The 19338-nt window shown below is 56.2% G+C and overlaps 8 protein-coding genes across 9 annotated transcripts in view; 4 read left to right on the top strand and 4 right to left on the bottom strand.

Annotated features, from left to right (window-relative positions):
• Positions 1-24: 24 nt before the first annotated feature.
• Positions 25-3755, bottom strand: PTSG_09569 (uncharacterized protein). The gene is made up of 12 exons (XM_004989940.1): positions 3689-3755; positions 3174-3489; positions 2783-2918; positions 2343-2490; positions 2102-2176; positions 1869-1903; positions 1586-1685; positions 1236-1381; positions 959-1046; positions 625-738; positions 375-438; positions 25-246 (listed from the first exon to the last, which is right to left on the bottom strand). The coding sequence occupies exons 1-12, from the start codon at positions 3704-3706 to the stop codon at positions 164-166; spliced, it is 1323 nt and encodes a 440-aa protein (XP_004989997.1). The 5' UTR covers positions 3707-3755; the 3' UTR covers positions 25-163.
• A 200-nt stretch (positions 3756-3955) lies between these two features.
• Positions 3956-5337, bottom strand: PTSG_09568 (uncharacterized protein). The gene is made up of 3 exons (XM_004989939.1): positions 4654-5337; positions 4375-4465; positions 3956-4186 (listed from the first exon to the last, which is right to left on the bottom strand). The coding sequence occupies exons 1-3, from the start codon at positions 5304-5306 to the stop codon at positions 4091-4093; spliced, it is 840 nt and encodes a 279-aa protein (XP_004989996.1). The 5' UTR covers positions 5307-5337; the 3' UTR covers positions 3956-4090.
• Positions 5336-9189, top strand: PTSG_09567 (uncharacterized protein; the record flags this gene model as incomplete). Its single annotated transcript, XM_004989938.1, has 14 exons — positions 5336-5520; positions 5645-5739; positions 5929-5973; positions 6108-6165; positions 6413-6537; positions 6738-6833; positions 7058-7153; positions 7359-7404; positions 7570-7646; positions 7841-7943; positions 8186-8328; positions 8645-8723; positions 8874-8946; positions 9111-9189. Exons 1-14 carry the CDS (start codon positions 5367-5369, stop codon positions 9187-9189), a joined length of 1269 nt encoding a protein of 422 aa, XP_004989995.1. The 5' UTR covers positions 5336-5366.
• Positions 9190-9439: 250 nt separating this feature from the next.
• PTSG_09566 (uncharacterized protein) lies at positions 9440-10151 on the bottom strand (the record flags this gene model as incomplete). The annotated part of the gene is made up of 2 exons (XM_004989937.1): positions 9977-10151; positions 9440-9715 (listed from the first exon to the last, which is right to left on the bottom strand). The coding sequence occupies exons 1-2, from the start codon at positions 10073-10075 to the stop codon at positions 9440-9442; spliced, it is 375 nt and encodes a 124-aa protein (XP_004989994.1). The 5' UTR covers positions 10076-10151.
• Positions 10152-10165: 14 nt separating this feature from the next.
• On the top strand, positions 10166-11376 carry PTSG_09565 (uncharacterized protein). The gene is made up of 4 exons (XM_004989936.1): positions 10166-10277; positions 10408-10547; positions 10815-10935; positions 11128-11376. Exons 1-4 carry the CDS (start codon positions 10233-10235, stop codon positions 11158-11160), a joined length of 339 nt encoding a protein of 112 aa, XP_004989993.1. The 5' UTR covers positions 10166-10232; the 3' UTR covers positions 11161-11376.
• Positions 11377-12159: 783 nt separating this feature from the next.
• PTSG_09564 lies at positions 12160-15778 on the top strand. Of its 2 annotated transcripts, none has more exons than XM_012637640.1 (9): positions 12160-12400; positions 12721-12878; positions 13197-13391; positions 13654-13806; positions 13993-14156; positions 14341-14527; positions 14768-14905; positions 15035-15175; positions 15459-15778. In XM_012637640.1, the coding sequence occupies exons 2-9, from the start codon at positions 12723-12725 to the stop codon at positions 15630-15632; spliced, it is 1308 nt and encodes a 435-aa protein (XP_012493094.1). In that variant the 5' UTR covers positions 12160-12400; positions 12721-12722; the 3' UTR covers positions 15633-15778. The 2 variants fall into 2 exon arrangements, with proteins under 2 accessions (XP_012493094.1, XP_004989992.1); XM_004989935.1 differs by having other exon boundaries at positions 12579-12878.
• Positions 15684-18000, bottom strand: PTSG_09563 (uncharacterized protein). Its single transcript, XM_004989934.1, has one exon. It carries the CDS (start codon positions 17942-17944, stop codon positions 16058-16060), a length of 1887 nt encoding a protein of 628 aa, XP_004989991.1. The 5' UTR covers positions 17945-18000; the 3' UTR covers positions 15684-16057.
• A 78-nt stretch (positions 18001-18078) lies between these two features.
• Positions 18079-19338, top strand: part of PTSG_09562 (Dnajc17 protein) — a gene marked incomplete at both ends in the record, with an annotated part of 1994 nt that continues 734 nt past the window's right edge. Inside the window, 5 exons of the mRNA XM_004989933.1 lie at positions 18079-18141; positions 18308-18377; positions 18642-18703; positions 18884-18971; positions 19141-19217. Coding sequence (XP_004989990.1) covers positions 18079-18141; positions 18308-18377; positions 18642-18703; positions 18884-18971; positions 19141-19217 — 360 coding nt within the window. The remainder of the gene's footprint in view (positions 18142-18307; positions 18378-18641; positions 18704-18883; positions 18972-19140; positions 19218-19338) is intronic.

Below are 19338 nucleotides of genomic sequence, written 5' to 3'. Positions count from 1 at the left end.
TGTTGTGTGTGTGTGTGTGTGTGTGTGTGTGTGTGTGTGTGTGTGTGTGTCTTGGGGGATGCGTTTGCGGAGTTGCGTGATGTGATTGAGCAGTTTACTGTGGTGTGGAGAGAGACAAGACGACAGACAGGAAGCAACGAGAAGAGAGCCTTTGAGGTGCGGGTCACTTTGGCATCTTGTTGAGCTTGAGGCGCCGGAGCTCATGCATGAACCAGACTGCAAACGTCAGCAGCGTCAGCGACCCAGCTGGTGGAGGGGGTGAGAGGAGGTGAGTGTGTTGAGTGTGGTGAGAGGGAGGTGAGTTTGATGAATGTGGTGAGGGAAGTTTGGTGAGCGTGCATGAGGTGAGGCACGAGCAGAACGCAGATTGGCACCTTGGTGTGTGGCTGCGAGGGGCGTGGGAACAAAGTACAAGAGCGTTGCGATGCCAAGGGAAACCTAAACACAGCGCAACCGAGGAGGGAGTTGGCGGTGTGGGTGCGCGCATGTGAGTTGAGCATGTGCGATGATCGCGCTGTCCTTGCATTGCATTGCGCTGCACATCGCTTTTTGCATTGCATTGCGTTGCACATTGCTTTTTGCATTGCACACTGCAGTCGCAGTCGTCCGTGGTATCGGCCCGACCTGAACGGAGACCATGCCAAGCATGGCGTTGATGGCGAGACGCGCGCGCCCGTGCAGCGGCAGCTTTCGCGCCTTTGCCCACAGCGCCAGCACAGACAGGCCCGTCGTCACTCCCTGCGAGGGGTGGAGTTCGTTGGTTGATTGGGTGGGGGGGGGTTGTTTGGTGTGTGTGTGTGTGTGTGTGACGGGAGGTGAACAAGCAAGCATGAAACGAAAACACACACACACACACACACACACACACACACACACACACACACACACACACACACACACACACACACACACACACACACACACACACACACACACACAAATAGCGCTGTGCACTCACGAGGATGCGGTGGTCAAACTGGACGGTTGTCGGGTTGTCGAAGAAGTTGGTCCAGGTCGGTGACAGCGCCAGCAAATCGCTCGGCACCCTGACAATGCATGGATGGTTGGTTGGTTGGAGGAGGTGTTGACGGTGAACCATTGTTGAAGTGGAGGCAAGCAGTATCGTTGGGAGCGGAGGTGCATGCACGAGTTCATTCACAGCATCGCACACGGACGACGCAACCTCCCGCACGTGCACGTGCGATAGATACGAGATGAGAAGCGTGTGCACGCACCATCGCCCGCCCATGAGTGGGAACTCGTTGTAGAGGAGGCCAGCGTCCAGGCCGGCAACAAACGCGCCGGAGAGCGCCGTGATGAAGACGAGCCCGCCAACCATGTGCGCATACCGCTTCAGCTTGAACAGCGCGCGGGGCGTCTCCTGGTGGTGGTAAGAGGGGAGGGGAGGGATATGAGGACGGTGGGAAGATGGAGTGGCAGACAAACAGAAAACAAGGGCACGTGTGCATGCTTGGACACGGGCACACATGAGGCCACACACACACACACACACACACACACACACACACACACACACACACACACACACACACACACACACACACACACACACACAAAACCTGACCTTGAAGGTGCGTTCCGGGAGGATGTGCGAGAGACCCGTCCACAGGGTGACGATGTAGAGAAGGAAGGCAGACCCAAGGTGTGCAGCGAGGCGATAGTGGCTGAAGATGTGGAGACATGGTACGCGTGTGCAACAGATGACACATGCAAATGCAGATGCAGGTGAGGCAGGCTGGATACGTGGCCGTTTGACATTGAAATGCAAGGTGGATGTGATGTAGCTGGCAGGCACACGCGGGGTTGATGTGCGAGAGGGAGGAGGGGGCAAAGACCACGGGAAATACCTGACGCGGGGAACGTGCTTTCCTTCAGGGTCGTACTGCACATGCAGTGCAGGAGAGGAGCGCGTCAACGGCAGCGAAGCATAGACAAGCATGTGCACATGTACACTGAGTACGGCCTCAATCGTGCAAGCACACACACACATACACACACACACACAGACACACTCAGAAACACACACACACACACACACGCACACGCATACAAAAACACGCATCTTCAATTGTTGACTCACGTCAAGGCCGCTCTTGACCATGATCCAGCCCAGCACGCCCTGGAATCCAAGCAATCCACCCATGGCCAGCACAACCTGAAGCGGTCGACACGAGCATGAGGGGAAAAGGACACGCCAAGCTCAAGCAAGGCACGTATGTGTGTGTGCACGTGTTTGCAAGCGTTCAGATGCGACAAAGGGGCAAACACGGACGGCGGCTCATCAACCAAGCAGCTCAACACAGCATGGCAACAGCACGTACCGGTTTGTACTGTTGGCGAATACGGCCGCGAAGCCAGAAGGCGATGGCGGGAACAGCAAAAGCGACGCCAATGAGGCGCCCCCACATGCGGTGGGCATACTCCATGTAGAAGATGCGCTTAAAGTCCTCCAGCGACATGCCGTTGGAACTGAGAGGAGACAAGCACGCGAGAGGATGGGGGAGGAGAGGAGGGACATGGTGGGGTGTTGGGCAAGTGTGTATGCGAGTACAGCATGAGTGTTTGAGTAGAAACCCCGCGTCTACGAATAGAGACACGGTGTTGAGTCGTCAGCTTCCCCTGCGGCTGCCACTTCATTCTGCACCCCTGCACATCCCCGGCTTGTCACGCACAATGAGCAGCAGCGCGAGCAGAGCGCGAGCCCAATCTCCCTCCAGCTCTCTGCCTGTGCCGCCCTCACACTACGGCAGTGTGGACGTACTATTTGTATTCTGGGTATTGCTTGTAGCACTCAAACTCCTCGATCCACTCCTCCTCGGAGACGGGCGGGCGCATGCCCTTGATTGGGTGCCACTTGACCATGGACAAGCCCGACTCCGTCAGCCGGGTCACGCCGCCTGCACACGCAAGAATACGAACGGCGGCATGGTCATAACAAGGGTGTTGGAGGTAAGAAAGTGGCAGTGATCACACGCACACGTACACACGTACACACGTACATACATACATACATACATATACATACATACATACACACACGCGCGCGCACGCACACGCACAACACACACTGACACACACACACACACATTCACATACCACTGACACACACACACACACGCACGCTGACACACGCACACACACACACAACTTACCGAGGACGACAGCGCCAAAGATGAGGCCAGTGGTGCCCAGGAGCCAGACACCAATCGTGCGTTGGGAAGCATCCATGGCCGCGCCAGTGGTGGAGCTAAACTCTGCGGCGCGGACGGCGGTGTTGGCCAGCACACCAGACTGCACGCGCGTGCCCACGCTGGATCGTGTGTTGCTGTGCAGGTGCCGGCGCAGCGTGGCCACAACATGGCGCCGGCAAGCTGTGCTCTGGCAACGCGCAGAGATCGACACAGCGACGCCTCGCCTCAGGCCAGCTTGCATGGCTGGTGCAGCCCGGGCTGCGAGCCAGCTCACAACCTGTAACAAGGCGAAACAGCACAGTGAACGTGGCATGACAGCATGCGGTCAGTGCATGCGGCCAAGAACAAGTCGTCACATGTGCCACCACTACCGGCAGCATCGCGCACACAAGCAAGCGAATAGGTGGAAGCTGACGGCTGCTTGTTGGTGTTTCATCGCCTTTCATCTCCACAGCACAGCACAGCACAGCACCCACGTTGCGAGCAGCGAGCATCGTTGGTTTGGCGGACGCAAGATTGCACGGATGGATATGAGCTCCTTTTTGTGGTGTCGTGTATGTATGTGTGTGTGTGTGTGTGTGTGTGTGTGTGTGTGTGTGTGTGTGTGTGTGTGTGTGTGTGTGTGTGTGTGTGTGTGTGTGTGTGTGTGTGTGTGTGTGTGTGTGTGTGTGTGTGTGTGTGTGTGTGTGTGTGTGTGTAGGTGTGTGTGTGCGATGTCACATGTCACGTAAGAGACATGTCATTGCGGCACGGTTCATTTACTGGAGAACAACGAAACAAGAGCAACACCACTGCGTGAATCAGCAGAGTGACACGAAGGCGTCCTCCTCACGTCTCAGTACTCATCATCAACACCACCACCATCGCCGTGGCCATCGTCACGCCGTGTCCGTGAAGAGGGAGGCCGCAACACTTCCAATCACCAGGAACACGCACGTGCTTTGAACTGCTCGTAGCGCCACCGCCGCGTTGTTCTACAGGCAGCAGGCGTGATACCACGGAATTGCATGACGGTGACAGGGTGTGAGCGTGTGCAAACCAACAAGACACAGCGTCCAGCATCTCAACACACATACGCGCGCGCACACACACACACACAGACATAGACACACGCATCCAAACACACACACACACACACACACACACACACACACACACGCACCTGGAGCATGCCCTGGAGAAAGAGGATGCCAGCGAATGTGTAGTATCCGTATGCTGCTCCTGTCCCAATCACTGCCGGGAGCCCAACGAACCTAACAACACAAGCACAGCGTGAGGCCAGTGAGCTTGCCATCCACACGACCACACGACCACGTGTCCACGCGGCTACCTTGCAACACAACAGCGCAAGGGGAACCTTTGCGAGCGTAGAGGCAAACACCTGCATTGAGCTGATCTCTGGCCTTGCTTCCTGCACCCCCCCCCCCCACTGCGTTCTTACTCGCTCAAGATGCAGACGAGTGCCATGACGAATGCAATGTAGGGGAGCGTGTTGTGCAGCAGCCGCTGCCAGTTTGGCTGGAGCGAACGTCCACTTTTCTTCTTGCTACCGCTGGCACCTGTGGCGCTACTCTGCGGTTGTTGCTGCTGCTGCGGTTGCTGCTGCTGTGTTCGTGAAGCATCACTGATCGGGGTCGTGGCGTCTGCTTGAGGCGTTCGCTTCGCACGCTGGCGCAGCCCACCGGCTGCGGCTGTCGTGCTCTGTTGTCCCTCCTCTGTTGGTCTTCTGTCGCTGCTGTCCAGCACCACACCGCTTTCTTTCTCATCTTTCTCACCTTTGACCTGTTGCGGGTGTTGTTGTTGTTGTTGTTGTTGTTGTTGTTGTTGTTGCTGCTGCTGCTGCTGCTGCTGCTGCTGCGGGTGTGTTGTTGCTTCTTCCTGTTCTTGTCCATTGTCGCTGCCTTCTGTTGCAGCTGCCGCTTCTGCTTCTATTGGTACTGCTGTTGTCGGTGCTGTTGTGGGTGCTTCCTCGGCCGTGTCCAAGGAGTGTGCCACCCCCGTGAGCAAGTCCAAGCGCTTGCCCTCGTTGCCGAGGATGCGGGCCTTGCGCCGCTCCCGCGCCAGCCGCCGCTTCTCCGCCGCAGAAGAGCTCATAGTCAACAGTCTCAAACACCATAAATTGACGGGGAACTAACAACACCACAACAAGCGGCGATGACGAACGGCGGCAGCACTGGCTCAGGTGGTGGTGGCGGAGTTGGCGATGGACGTGGAGATGGCGACCACCAGCAGCACCAGCAGCAGCAGCAGCAGCAGCAACGGCAACAGCGCACAGCATCATCACCTCCAGTCGTTACAGATGTCCAAGGTGTGTGTGTGTGTGTGTGTGATACATGTGTGCGTGTGTGTGCTGTGCGCTCTGTGATGTGACATGAACAAGACGAAAGACTCAATCTCGGCACTCGCCCATGTTTGTTTGGTCATGGTCGCAGACGAGCTGCAGCCGTTCTTCCAGGAGGACTTTGACGTGGCCTCCTTCTCCACCAGCGTCATTCGCGGAAAGATGATCCAGCAGCAGCTGGACAAGGTTGGCTGGAAATGTCTTGCGCGAGGGAAGCTTGGTGCTTGCGATGCTCGCAGAGAGTGTGCAATGCTCGCATGAAAACTGGGCGGCCAGCGGGAGCACTAGCTCACGACCCCGCATGCGATGCATGTGTTTCTGTGTCTGTGCGTGTTGCCTGTGTGTTGCCTGTGTGCTGCCTGTGTGCTGTCGCAGTTGAACGCTGGTATCGAACGGATACAGAAGGAGCTTTATGCGCAGGTACGGCCTTCTCTTGCATGCTGCGCTTGGGGCGCGCCTTTGCCGTTTGGCATTGAGAAGAGTCGGGGTGGAGTAAGGGTAGGAGGGATCGAACCTGTTCCTGACTGTTGTTCGCCGAATCACATTGCTTTCAGGTTGCATCGAGACACGCAGACTTGATTACCCAAGCGACTGGCATTCAGAGGCTTGAAGGTGTGCACGCGTTGCATTGCATGACTGCTGCTACTTATGGGTGCACTCTGTGCGCGTCGCTGTGCTGTGTTTGTGAGTGTGAGTGAGTGAGCTAGTGTGTGTGTGAGAGAGAGAGAGATGTGTGTGTGAATGAGAGAGAGTGTGTGAATGAGAGAGAGAGTGTGTGTGTGAGTCTGTGTCCTTTTCCCTCAGCTTCTTGGTCAAACACTCACCCACTCCCCCCCCCCCCACACACACATGCGTGTAGATGTGCTTGCGATGATCACTGCACGTGTGGAGGGGTTGCAGAAGAGTATTCTCCGAATCAAGGACAAGCTGCATGCGCCATATCAGCACATTGCACAGAAGACGCGCAAGCTGGAGCGCATGCAAGTGAGTTGCGCGCATCCACTTGTCCTATTTGCTGATATTTTGTACACACACACACACACACACACACACACACACACACATGTGCCATGCCTTTACACCGCTTCACTCGCTTCCTGCATCCCCCTCCCCCAACCGTCATTACCACCATTGCACATGCGATTCACCCCACCCGCTCTTTGGCATTTTATTTTTGCTTGCAGGCGGCGTGCGAGCTGCTCCGCCGGACTGTCCGCTTCCTCACGCTCGTCTCAAAGCTTAAGCAGCAGCGCAGCGGCGGCGACAAGGACATGAGCAGGGTGTGTGTGTTTGTGTCTATGTGTGGTCGTGTGTGTGTGTTGTATTTGTGTGGCCGTGTGTTCATGTGTAAGAGTGTGTATGGTTGTGTGTTCATGTGTGTGCATGGTTGTGTGTTCATGTGTGTGCATGGTTGTGTGTTCATGTGTGTGCGTGAGGCCCAGCGTTCAATACAGTACAAACACTCATGCTCATCTCTACGTGCGCAACCCTCCTCCCTGCCCAGGCTGCGTACACGCTGAGCGAAATCCAGCACCTTGTTGCAGACAAAGCGCTGCATGGCATCCACGTGATTGAGCGCGACCGCGCATGGGTGTACGAGGTGCGACCACGTGTGTATGTGTATTGGTGTGTGAAAAGGCGTGTGTTGGTATGTGGATGTGTTGGTGCGTGGGTGTGTGGGTGTGTGGATGTGTGGATGTGTGAAGATACGGTGGGCGAGGGGTGCATCCATATGCTCGTAGATGTGAATGTGCAAGCTAACAGTCCGTTGTAATTCACGTCACTGTCGTTTCGCTCACGTGCAGACACGCGAAGACATTGAGAAACAGGCCCGCGAGAAGCTCAGCCGTGGTGCGTGCAGTCATTGTGTGTGTGCTCTTGCTGATGCGTTTGCATGCGTATGTGCATGCGTGTATGTGCATGCGGTATGCGTGCGCACACGGGAGCACGATTGCTGTGCACCTTGTTTGGCTGTGCGCAGTGTGTCACACCCCCGTTACCACCACCACGCAACAGGGCTGGACCACCTGAAGCACCAGACGCTGACAACATCGCTGCAGGTCTTCCACAACCTCGGATCCCTCAAGGACGAGGTCCGTGTGCAGAGCACGTGTGCGCGTGCGTGCGTGTGTGCGTGTGCGTGTGTGCGTACTTGTGCGCACTTTAGCTCTCGCTGCTGCTGCTGCTGCTGCTGCTTCTGATACAACCAGGCTTCCTCCAACCAACACGCACGCACACAACACACATGTCGCTGAACCTCCCGACCCCACCCTGGTTACCACTGCAGGTTGACTCTGTGCTGCAGTCGCGGATGCTGGTGCTGGTGCGGTCGCTCGATTCGCTCCTCTTCCTCCCATCAGACCTCAGCGGGAAACACAGCATGGACAGCGGTCAGTTGCACGTGTGCGCGTGCGTGTGCTTGTGTGCGTGTATGCGTGTGTGTATTCGTGTGCGTGTGTGTATTCGTGTGCGTGTATGCGTGCGCGTGTATGCGTGTGCGTGTGTGCGTGTGCGTGTGTGCGTGTATGCGTGTGTGTACTGCCCCTCCATGCATGCATTCATGCATGCACCCATCCACCACCCACGCATCCATGCATCCTCACCTCCAACCAACCGTGTGCAACGTGCACAGGCATCCGCGCGCATGTGTGGGACCACCTTGACCGGTTCCTGAAGCAGTTTCGAAAGCTTGCGTTTGAGAGCCGCACCCTCCATCTCGTCATGATGAAACGGCGATCGCAGTCGTCCTACCACACATTCGCACAGCTGGTGGAGGTGCGTGGTCGTCGCGCGGTGTCTTGTCGATCGTACTGGCGTGTATGCTGTGTGCTTGAGTCGCTTGAGTCGCGGTATGTGATCTACCGTTGTTTGTCATCATGCTCTGTTTTTCGATTCAACCAATCCCAGCCCCAACTACTGTCCTCCCCTTCTCACTTACACACCCACACACCCACACATATATACACACACACACACACACACACACGCACGCACGCACGCACACACACACACACACACACACACATACACGCACGCACATCCACTTTCCTGCCCACGCAATCCTGCAATCACCACATCTCCGCGCTTGCAGCCCTCCCCAGGTGGGGTTGCGCATCGCGTGTGGTCGGAAATGCTGACGACTGCAAAGGCCGCATTCGACAAGACAGACGGTACGCACACACACATGCATGCACTCATGTAGCTGTTGTGGTGGTTGGAGTAAAGGTATCGTCTTGCTCGCTTGTGCGTGGGTCTACATGCCATGCACTCAAGCGCTCCTATGTGTGTGTATGTGTGTGTGTGTGTGCGCGCGTGTTCAGGGTCGAACGCTGCGCGACGGGTGCTTGAGGCCGGATATCCAAAGATGCTGCAGCTCTTCCTTGACAAGTGGAGGTATTGGCTGTGTTCAATCCACCAGGCATTGGAGATGGTCGTTGCGCTGTCATGGCCGCACTCGAGTCACCACGCGCTTACATGCACGAACTCTCTTTCACGCACACACACACACACACTCTCTCTCTCTTTCTCTTTCTTTCACACACACACACACACTATAGGCAAATTCTGGACCACTTCAGTGCGGATTACAGTTCCGATTTGCTGCGCGCAGAGCAGTCGCAACTGCGGGACACGTGAGCATTTCACATCGTGTTGCACTGCTGCACACGTGCTGCTGCACACTTGTTGCTGGTGCTGCTGGGAATGCAAACGTTCTTGATGTGGCCACGCATGAAGACCGTGGAGGCTAACATGCACCGGCTCTCACACACACACACACACACACACACACACACACACACACACACACACACACACACACACACACACACACACACACACACACACACACACACACACACACACACACACACACACGCAAACCACCCTACACCACAGGTTGCAAGTGTTTGAGCGGGCGTATGTGTCTGCTTCGCTGTCGCGGATGTTTGATCCGGTGAATCGCGTGTTTCCGGACAAAGTCACATTTGGTGGCGCCCTGGACCATGCGAGTGAGGCGAGGCACCTCCTTCAGGAAGGCGGCAGCCTCATCCGCAGGCATGTCCGCGATGGTGGTGTAGTTGCCCTTGGGAATGAGCAGACTGTGGCCAGGAGCCATGGGGAACGCGTCCAGAATGGCGATGCATGCCTCTGTCTCGAAGATCTGCCCGCAAAAACAAGCAGTTACAACCATTCGTCATTACTCACAACCAAGGCATGTGTGTGTGTGTGTGTGTGTGTGTGTGTGTGTGTGTGTGTGTGTGTGTGTGTGTGTGTGTGTGTGTGTGTGTAAATGTTTGTTTGTGTGATTCATGTGTTTGCGTTCCACCACGCCTCTCTCATCCCAGCAAGTTTCTTGCCTTCTCGTTCCTTCCCCCCCCCAAATCCACGTGTTGTGTGCACAAATCGTGTGTGCTTTCTTCACCTTGTGGGACGGGATCTGGCCGTCCAGGATCTTGCGGAAGACGTTGTCGGGGTTGTACTGGCTCATGATGCGGATGGTGCTCAACAAGCGACGGGCCATTCGTTGGTTGCTTGGATTGTGTGTGTTGTCTTGGTTGGTGTCAGTGGAAGTCGACTGAATTCAGTGGCACACGCACAACACGACTGAATTCAGTGGCACATTACACGAGAAGCACAACCAGCCACCGCACAACACGCACAAGACCAACACACGCACGATGCCTTCGTATGAGCTGTGCATGATCATGCGGGCGCTTCGCTCGGTGAGTGCGTGAGTGAGCGTGTTTTTGTGTGTTTTGCGAGTGAGTATGGCTTGTTGTACATGTTCTGGTGTGACGACCATGGTCTGAACACCGTGTTCTGACCACCAGTTGTGTGTTTTCGGGGTTGCAGGAGGCGCTGGCAAAGGAGCTGGTCCCCATACTGCAGAGAGTGCAGTCGTTGGGTGGCGTTGTGCAGGACGTCAAGAGCGTCGGGTCACAGCCTCTTCCACACAAGATGAAAGCACACTTTGAGCACCACGACAAGGGAACGTACGTCATGCTTTGTGTGTGCAGGCGCTCAAGTGCACCGGGTGAATGCTTGTGCCAACGGAGGTTTCTACGGATACCTTTTGTGTGTGAGAAAGTGCGTGTGCGTGAGTGTGAGTGTGTGAATGTGTGAGTGTGAGTTTGAGTGTGTGAGTTTGAGTGTGTGAGTGTGTGAGTGTGTGTTTGCATCCAAAAGTCATTGGCTCGGCCAAGCGTCCAAGTCCACTCATGTTCGTGCACACATGCATATGCACTATGGCCGCAATGCAGGTACTCGTTCTTGAGGTTTGAATCGAGCCCAACGGCGTTGCCGCAGCTGGACACGGCGCTCAAGCGCAACTCATCCATCATTCGACACAACTTTGTCAAGCTTCCCGCGCTCGACGCGAAGGTAAGCGAAAAGCGGATGGTTTGTGGCTGCTGCTCAGTCCTTTCGTGTTGTGTGCACGCACTTGTTCCTCATTCACTATGCTTCACACAAAAGCGCGCGCACACACACACATACACCTTTCCTTTCAACGAATTTGCACAGCGTTTTCTCTCATACCAACATGCACGTTTGCTCACACCCTCGCACTTGCAGCCAATGACCTGCCGCTTCAAGCCAAAGAGGTGACATGGGTGCTGAACAAACAACAGCTACCATTTGTCTCTGACAGCAACCGCAATAGCACTACAACCACCTTGTGTGCACTCTGCGTTCTCATCTGCGTTGCAAAGTCACTGCTGTTTTTCGTCTTCAGGTCCCCCCCCCCCTCCTTAGTGTTGTTTCTCCTCCTCTCCACTCTCTTGGTGTCTGTACTTTCCGACCAATTGAACCAAGCATCCTCCACTTCACAGCAGCATTCAATCGCCACCGAACTTTATCCCCCCCCCCCATTTGTAACGACGACCAGTCAGCGCGCACGCCCGGGTGGCCTTTCTTTCTCAACTTCTTTGTCTTCACCTTCGTCTTTGACCACAGCTCTGACCCGGTTGCATCGTCCACGTCGAGTCGTTCCTTCACTTCTACTCGATCCATGCGCCCGCCACGCTGTGCATTGTGTTTGATGCGTGTGTGTGTGTGTGTGTGTGTGTGTGTGTGTGTGTGTGTGTGTGAATGTGTGTGAATGTGTGTGTGTGCGTGTGTGTGAACGAGTGTGCGTGTTTGAGTGTGTTTGAGTGTGTTTGAGTGTGAATGGGGGTGTGAATGGGAGAGACTCGGTACCACACACACACACACACACACACACACACACACACACACACACACACACACAGACATACAGACACACACATGTTCAGCATCAACGCACAAACTTGATGCCCGCGTGCTCGCTGGTGAGAACGTATGTGTCCGTGCGCCTCTCTGCTCCTCGGGCCACATCAGCCAGCATCTGCGCCAGCGCAGTCACGCCTGTTGTTGTCTCACTCGCCACAGTCGTCGCCACAGTGGCAGTGGAAGGAGTGGAAGGAGTGACGACCTCGTCCAAGGACTTGACACTGGCTACCCTTCCATCATCCCTCTCCTTCCTCCTTGCCCTCCTCCTTGCCCTCCTCCTCCTCCTCACAAACACCCGCAGCTCCCACACCATCCCTCGCTCGCTCGCTCGCGTGTTCTGCTTGCTTGTTCGTTCGTTCGTTGGACACAGCTGCTCTTTTTGAGTTTGGTGCCACTGCACACATTCACACGATCCACCCACAATCAATCAATCACGCCATGTGACGCCATCCACCGCACACACACCTCCTCCAGCACATCGTGCGGGTTGTCACTGGACGAGACGTGTTGGCCGTGGCTGCCAACCAACCAACCAACCAACCAACCAACCCAACAAGCCATTCTCTGCACCACTCTCATCTCAACAAGCAAGAAGGCAAGAGAGAGCGAGACTTCAACACCACATGTCCTGGTCCGTTGTTGCGTCCGGGCCCCCCGCTGTTGTCCCTGTTGGTGACATTTCGATTCGACACCCTGCTCACACTGCCATCATTCTCCTTTGCCTTTGCCTCGCTTGCTTGCTTGGATCGATCGTGTTCTGTTGTTTGTTCAAGTCGTGTGGGTCGTGGTTGCTGTCATCGACGTCGTCGCTTACCCCTCTCCCTCCATCTCTCCTTCTCCCTTCCCTCTTCCTCCCCTCCCTCTTCCTCTCCCTCTCCCCGATCCTTCTTCCTCTCCCTCTCCCTTCAACAACAGCCATGATGCAGTGCAGTCAGGCGGCCACACGCCGTGCGGCGGCGACGATGCTGCTCAATGCACGCCGTGCAAAGCACTACAAGGTGCTGACTGTCGGCGGCGGCGCTGGTGGCCTCGCCGTCAGCTCAACCCTCTCCAACAAGCTCGGCAAGGGCGCTGTACGTGGCTGATGGCTGTTGCTTGGTTGTCGTGGTCGTGGTCTGGCTGGTTTGTGGTGACAGGTGGCTGATGGCTGTTGCTTGGTTGTCGTGGTCGTGGTCTGGCTGGTTTGTCTGGTCTGTTGCTGTTGGTCTTCTCGGTCTGTGATGAACTGCGTGTCGTGAGCTGCTAGGCTGCTTGCTCCTCGCAGTACTGTAATAGCAAGCCTCATTGCTGGTCTCCTGTTGACTGCAACCCCATCACCCAACCTCACAACATCCGTCCCACACTTCAACACACACACCAACGCGCAACCGCAACAATGCCAACAACACCAGGTTGGCATTATTGAGCCCTCGTCCGTGCACTACTACCAGCCATCATGGACCATGGTTGGCGGTGGCGTGCACCAGTTCAAGGATTCCATGCGCGATCAAGCATCCGTCATGCCCCGCAACGCAGACTGGATCCAGGACTACGCCGTGGCCTTCAAGCCCGAGGAGAACAAAGTCGTCACCCAGAATGGCGACGAGGTGCGTGCGTGCGTGTGTGTGTATGTGTGCATGTGTGTGTGTGTGTGTGTGTGTGTACTTATGTGTGTGTGTGCGTGGGGGTGGGAGAGAGCATCTGTCTTTCTCTTGCTGCTATCGCTGTAGCTGCTGTCGCACATCTAGCATCACGTGCTCGTGTTCCGCCTCACGTGCTCGTGTTCCGCCTCACATCACACATTCATCTCACTGCACTCCCTTGCATGCATGCCCCTGCCAACCACCGTCTCCCCCAACACACACACAGTTTACGTACGACTTTCTTGTGGTCGCAGCTGGGTTCCAGCTCGATTGGGACAAGATCAAGGGCCTGAAGGACGCCCTGGGTAAGGATGGCGTCACCTCCAACTACTCTCCCAAGAGCTGCGAAAAGTCCTGGGAGTTTATGCAGGCATTCAAGGTGTGACGCACGTCATCATCTTTGCTTGCATCGCAGTGGCTGCTGCTGGCTGTAGGGCTGAGGTCTTGCGTGAGGCTTTGTGCGCACTCAGCATGGATCCTGCTTTCTCATCTCGTTGGTTTGCGTTTGCATCATTTCCATGACCGCAAACGAATGAATCTTCGCACACACACATGATGCACGCAGGGAGGCAACGCCATCTTCACGCAGCCGGACTGCCCGATCAAGTGCGCCGGCGCTCCGCAGAAGATCATGTATCTCTTTGAGGACTACATCACCCGCCAGGGCCTGCGCGACAAGACAAACGTCACCTTCATGCAGGGCCTCCCAGCCATCTTCGGCATCAAAAAGTCAGTGGCATGTGTATGTTGTGTATGTTGTGTGTGTGTGTGTTGTGTGTGTGCTGTGTGTGCTATGCGGTGGGACAAGGCATTCTCTGTTGCACTCGCACTTGCTGTTGATGGCGGCAGCAACCAGAGGTCTCACCACTGCTCACACATGCTCACACGTGCGCGAAAATGCACCACACCTCAGGTATGCTGACGTGCTGACGAACATCTGCAAGGACCGCGACATTGACGTGCAAGTGAACAGCGTGCTGAAGGAGATCAAGCCAGAGACAAAGGAGGCCGTGTTCCAGCAAGGCGACAAGACCACGACTGTCAACTACGACTACATCCACGTCACCCCATACATGAGCGCCCCAGACTTTATCAAGAAAGTGAGAGAGAGAGAGAGAGTGTGTGTGTGTGTGTGAGCGCGTGAATGAGTGAGTGTGTGAATGAGTGAGTGCGTGAGTGAGTGAGTGAGTCCGCAGCGATGCTCATGATGCAATCTCGAAGCTTCAGTGTATCCCTCCACAGAAGCAGCCAGGCAGTCACGTAGACAAGCAGTTATGCCGCTCGCTCATCTCCATGCTGTCCTCCCCGCCCCCACATGCGCCCCGTGTATCCTTTGACAGAGTTCACTGGCCAACGCGGCAGGGTTCGTGGACGTGGACCAGTACACCATGCAGCATGTCAAGTACCCGAACATCTTCTCGCTTGGCGACTGCTCATCCGTTCCCACATCAAAGACTGCCGCTGCCGTCGCATCAGAGGTGCAACCGTGTTGGGACAGGCGCTAACATGTTGTGCATCTTGCGCTTGCTCTCATTCGAAGCATGTTTCTGACACACACACACACACACACAACCACACTCACGCCTGTGCTTGTACCATCACATCAGAGTGGAGTGGTGAAGCAGAATCTGCTTGCAGCGCTGGAGGGCAAGCCACTGCCGGCCAAGTACGACGGCTACGCCAGCTGCCCGCTCGTCACAGGGCGCGGAAAGCTCGTGCTCGCAGAGTTCTCAGGCTTCACCGGACAGGTGTGTGCATGTGTGTGCATGTGTGCATGTACATGTCTGCGTCTGTATGTGCATGTGTATGTACATATCTGTGTATGTGCATGTGCATGTGCATGTGTGTCTCTTTCTTTTTTCATCGTTACTCGTTCCAGCATCGTTTGCTGCTTGCCTCTGCTGTATTACCTCTGCTGCATTACCTTTGCTGTATTACCTCGAAGCTGCACCATCACCCCGCACACTATACCCTCGCATGCCTTCATGGTCTCACCGCTCCCCTCCATCTCCTCCACACCATACGCTGCAGCCGCTGGAGACGTTTTTCTTTGACCAGGGGAAGGAGCGCTGGTCAATGTACTCGATGAAGAAGGACCTGATCCCGCGCATGTACTGGGACCAGCTTATCACGGGCCTGTGGAACGGCCCGACAAACGTGCGCTTCCTCACAAACCCGCTCGGTTGGCAACAGTTCAGCGCCTGAGCCCGCAGTATGCGGATGATGGATGATGGATGATGGATGATGGGTGCTGGGCGATGGATGGTGGATGTGGCATGACCCTTGTTCATTGTGTGTTTTCCTGTGATCATATTGTCAAGCAAAACAAGTGAAGCAAGCAAGTATGCAAATGGGGCAAACCGCACAAGGCGTGCCTGCAGGCAAGGCGAAGCAGAAGTGCTTCAAGGATATGAAGAGGAGGAGAGAAGTCACAGGCAAGAGGTGGGCGATGAAATGTAACAATGAAGGCAGGTGTGGTTGGTGATGTGAATCGCATCCATCCATCCAGTACAGAGCAGCACGCATCCACCCAGCGCATGCACAACCCCACCAACAAAAAGAGAGGGGCAAGGGCCAGATGGTCAAGAGAGAAGAATCCATGACTACTGATGATGTTGTCACGACTGCTGTCACGACTGCTGCTGTTGCTGATGGTGGTGGTGTGCGACGGCTCGCAGGGTGGAGGCCATGTGCGCTGCTGCTGTGCGCATGTCCTCGGACTTCAGGCCAGTGGCGCTCAGAGTGATGGTCATGGCGCCCTTGTACGTCGTCACCGCAACATACACGCCGCGCACAAACTGGTGGAACGTGGCTGAGAGCGTGTCGAGAGAACAGCCGAGAGAAGGCAGCGCCTCCACGCGCCCGACATTGCCCGTGGTGATGGGGCACGGCGCACTGGTGACAGCGGCCTCCACAGCCTTGGCCACGGTGAACGCCGGCATGCGCTCAAAGATCCACGCCGCGCTGGCGTATGCCTTGTCTTGCAGGGCGGCGTGCACGCCGTCCATGAACACGCGCGCGCCAGTCCAGAAGTCGGCGCACACAAGCGGCCGGCCGGCAGCAAGCACCATGGGGTGGGTGGTGGCCACGGCAACAGAGAGGTTGCCAACCATGTCCAGCGGCAGCGACCGGCCCGTGTGGGGCGTGTGCGCGCGTGCGTCGATGGTGGTGGTGACGGGAACACGGACGGTGCCGTTGGCCTGCATGACTTTGCTGGCGCGTGCAAGCGCGTCTGCGCTGTGCACCACGTGCTCCCGGTGGGCCATCAGCGCAGCCATGGTGATGGCGCCCGTCACCGTCGTGCCGTGTGCGCGGGCAGCAGCACGCAGGGCGGACACCACGTCTTTTTCCAGCTGACAGCCGGCGACAACGCACCGGCTGGTCTGCGATGGTGGTGGTGCCACCGCATCCTCTGCCCACTGCAGCGCCTTGTTGTCCTTGTCGTGAGCAAGGAGGTCTCGCATGGCCCCGAGGCCGCCACCAAAGAGGAAGTTGAGCCAGCCCTTCTTCTCCGCAGGCAGGAGGTCCACCAGTCGCGGTGGCGGCAGCCTGGCCAGCTCTGCATCCAGCGGCAGGGTTGTGCGGGCCAGGTCGTCGTCTTCCTTGCGGACAGAGCTGAGCTGATCGCTGCGCATGCTGTCATCGGCGGCGGTGTCGGTTGGTGCGGCTATGGCGGATGCGACGGCGCCGAGGTGGAACACCAGCTCCTTGAGCACCTGCACGACACCGCGAAGATCGGCGACAATGTGGGGTGCGGCAACAGCGATGCGGTATGTGCCATCCTCCTCGGAGCGCACGAGGGCAACGGCGAACAGGGCGCGGTGCGAGGCGTGGAAGTCGAAGGACATGTGCAGGAAGTCTGCCTCGACATCCTGCAGCGCAGCGTCGGCAGCCTCGCTTGTGGGCGCAGTCTGCATGACCAGGGCCTGCGGTGGGATGTAGGGGGAGGGCCATGTGTGCACGAGGAACGGCTCATCGAGATCGGCGTCCTTGGCAAGGACGTGCGCGCGCAGGCGGCAGTGCCGCTGCTGCACACGGTACACGGCTGCGGCGATGTGGTCCTCTGTGATGCGTTGGTCCAGCGGAATGCGATCGGGATCCACGCGCACCACACCAGATGCAACGAGGTTGGCTGCGCCGTTTCGCGGCAGGTGCAAGAACACGCTCTCTCCCTGGCTCACTGCTTGCCTGTGCTCCTCATACTGGTGTCTGGGCTGCTGCTGCTGCTGCTGTTGTTCTTGGTGTTGGTGCTGTTGTGGTGGTGGCGGTGGTGGCAGTGATGGTGATGACGATGGTGATGGTTGTGAGTTGGACGAGTGCCCTTGCCCTTGTTGCTGCTGCTGTTGTTGCTGGTGTTTGAGAGTGCGATCGGCGCCATCACTGTCAGCGCCGCTACCATCATCATTGTCGTCACTGTGCCTCTCTGCGTCCCCTTCCTCCTCGTCCAGTGGCACCTTCTCTTCTTGCACCTCTTGGCTGCTGCTGGCTGTTGCCGTCTCTTCTGCCGCTTCGCTCATCTTGGTCGTTGATGACTCATCAACCAATCACAAAGAAGAAGAAGAGGAGGAGGAAGAACTGCGCGAACGACCAACAAGCAAGAAGCAAGAAGCAAGCAAGCGAGCAAGCAAGCAAGACAGACAGAGAAGACGGGATGGAGGATGGGTCGTGTCCGTACGAGGTGCTGGGTGTGCCCACCACCGCAACAGAGGCAGAGGTATATGCAGTCGCACACGGAGGGTATTGCGGTGTGTGGTTGAGTGAGAGAATGAACGTGAGGTACACACGTTTGTTTGTGGTCGTCGGGTGGAGTGGGAACAACCATTGCACTCATCGATTGCAACAAGTTGTCTGCCACTCATCACAAATGCTGTGCTGTGCAGATTCGCAAGGCATACAAGAAGCTGGCCCTCAAGTACCACCCCGACAAGAATCCAGATGACCCAGAGACAGGTGTGTGTGTGTGTGTGTCGAAATGAAAGGTGGATGATGTGAGAAGCGCCCATGTTGTTGGTGGCTGTTGTTGGGGTGGGTGAAGTGATATGGTACGATACGTGAAGAAGACGACCAACAACAAAGGAAGCAAATGAAAGAAGTGACACGTGCAGATGCATCTGATCTCACCTCTCATACCAAACACACACACACACACACACACACACACACACACACACACACTCACACACACACACACTCGCACATCCCATGGGGTGTCAGCGGAGAAGATGTTCCGGCGAGCTGTCATGGCATCAGAGATGCTGCTGGATGCCACAGCAAAGGTGAGACACACATACACACACACACACACACAGAGCGAACAAGAGGAAGCTTGTACATCTTTCACCAGTCTGAGGACCTCTGTGTGGACGTCGTGCTGGACGAGGTGTTGGAGTGGTTGCCGTTCTTTCTGGTGGTCTTTACTCACACAACACACACCACACCGCACACAACTGCTGTAGGCTGCATATGACAAGGTGTTGAAGGCGAGGCAGGCTGCACGCGTGCGTTCGGAGAAGATGGATGCAGAGCACCGCAAAGCAAGAGAAGGTGTGTCTCGCTGTGCTGTTGGTTGTGGAAGCGTGCCTTTGTGCGCGTGTGACTGGGTTGTGTTGCATCTTATGTGTGTCCCTGTGGTCTTGTTGCCATCGTGGATGCATTCACACTCACCCACACACACACGCGCACATTCAATTGCGTGCATGCCGTTGACTGGCAGACCTTGAGGCGAGGGAACAGGCACACAAGCGCAGCAAGACTGCAGCAGAGACATTGCAACGTGACTTGGAAGCACAGGTGTGCTCCTGCGCTGCGCTTTGCTGATGTCTTGCACTTGTGTGTGTTTGTGTGTGTGTGTGTGTGTGTGTGTGTGTGTGTGTGTGTGTGTGTGTGTGTGTGTGTGTGTGTGTGTGTGTGT

The sequence above is a fragment of the Salpingoeca rosetta genome (genome assembly GCF_000188695.1).
Source record: "Salpingoeca rosetta unplaced genomic scaffold supercont1.26, whole genome shotgun sequence".
Taxonomy (NCBI): domain Eukaryota; class Choanoflagellata; order Craspedida; family Salpingoecidae; genus Salpingoeca; species Salpingoeca rosetta.
The sequence above is the reverse complement of the archived record's forward strand: the minus strand, read 5'-3'. Positions and strand labels throughout refer to the sequence as shown.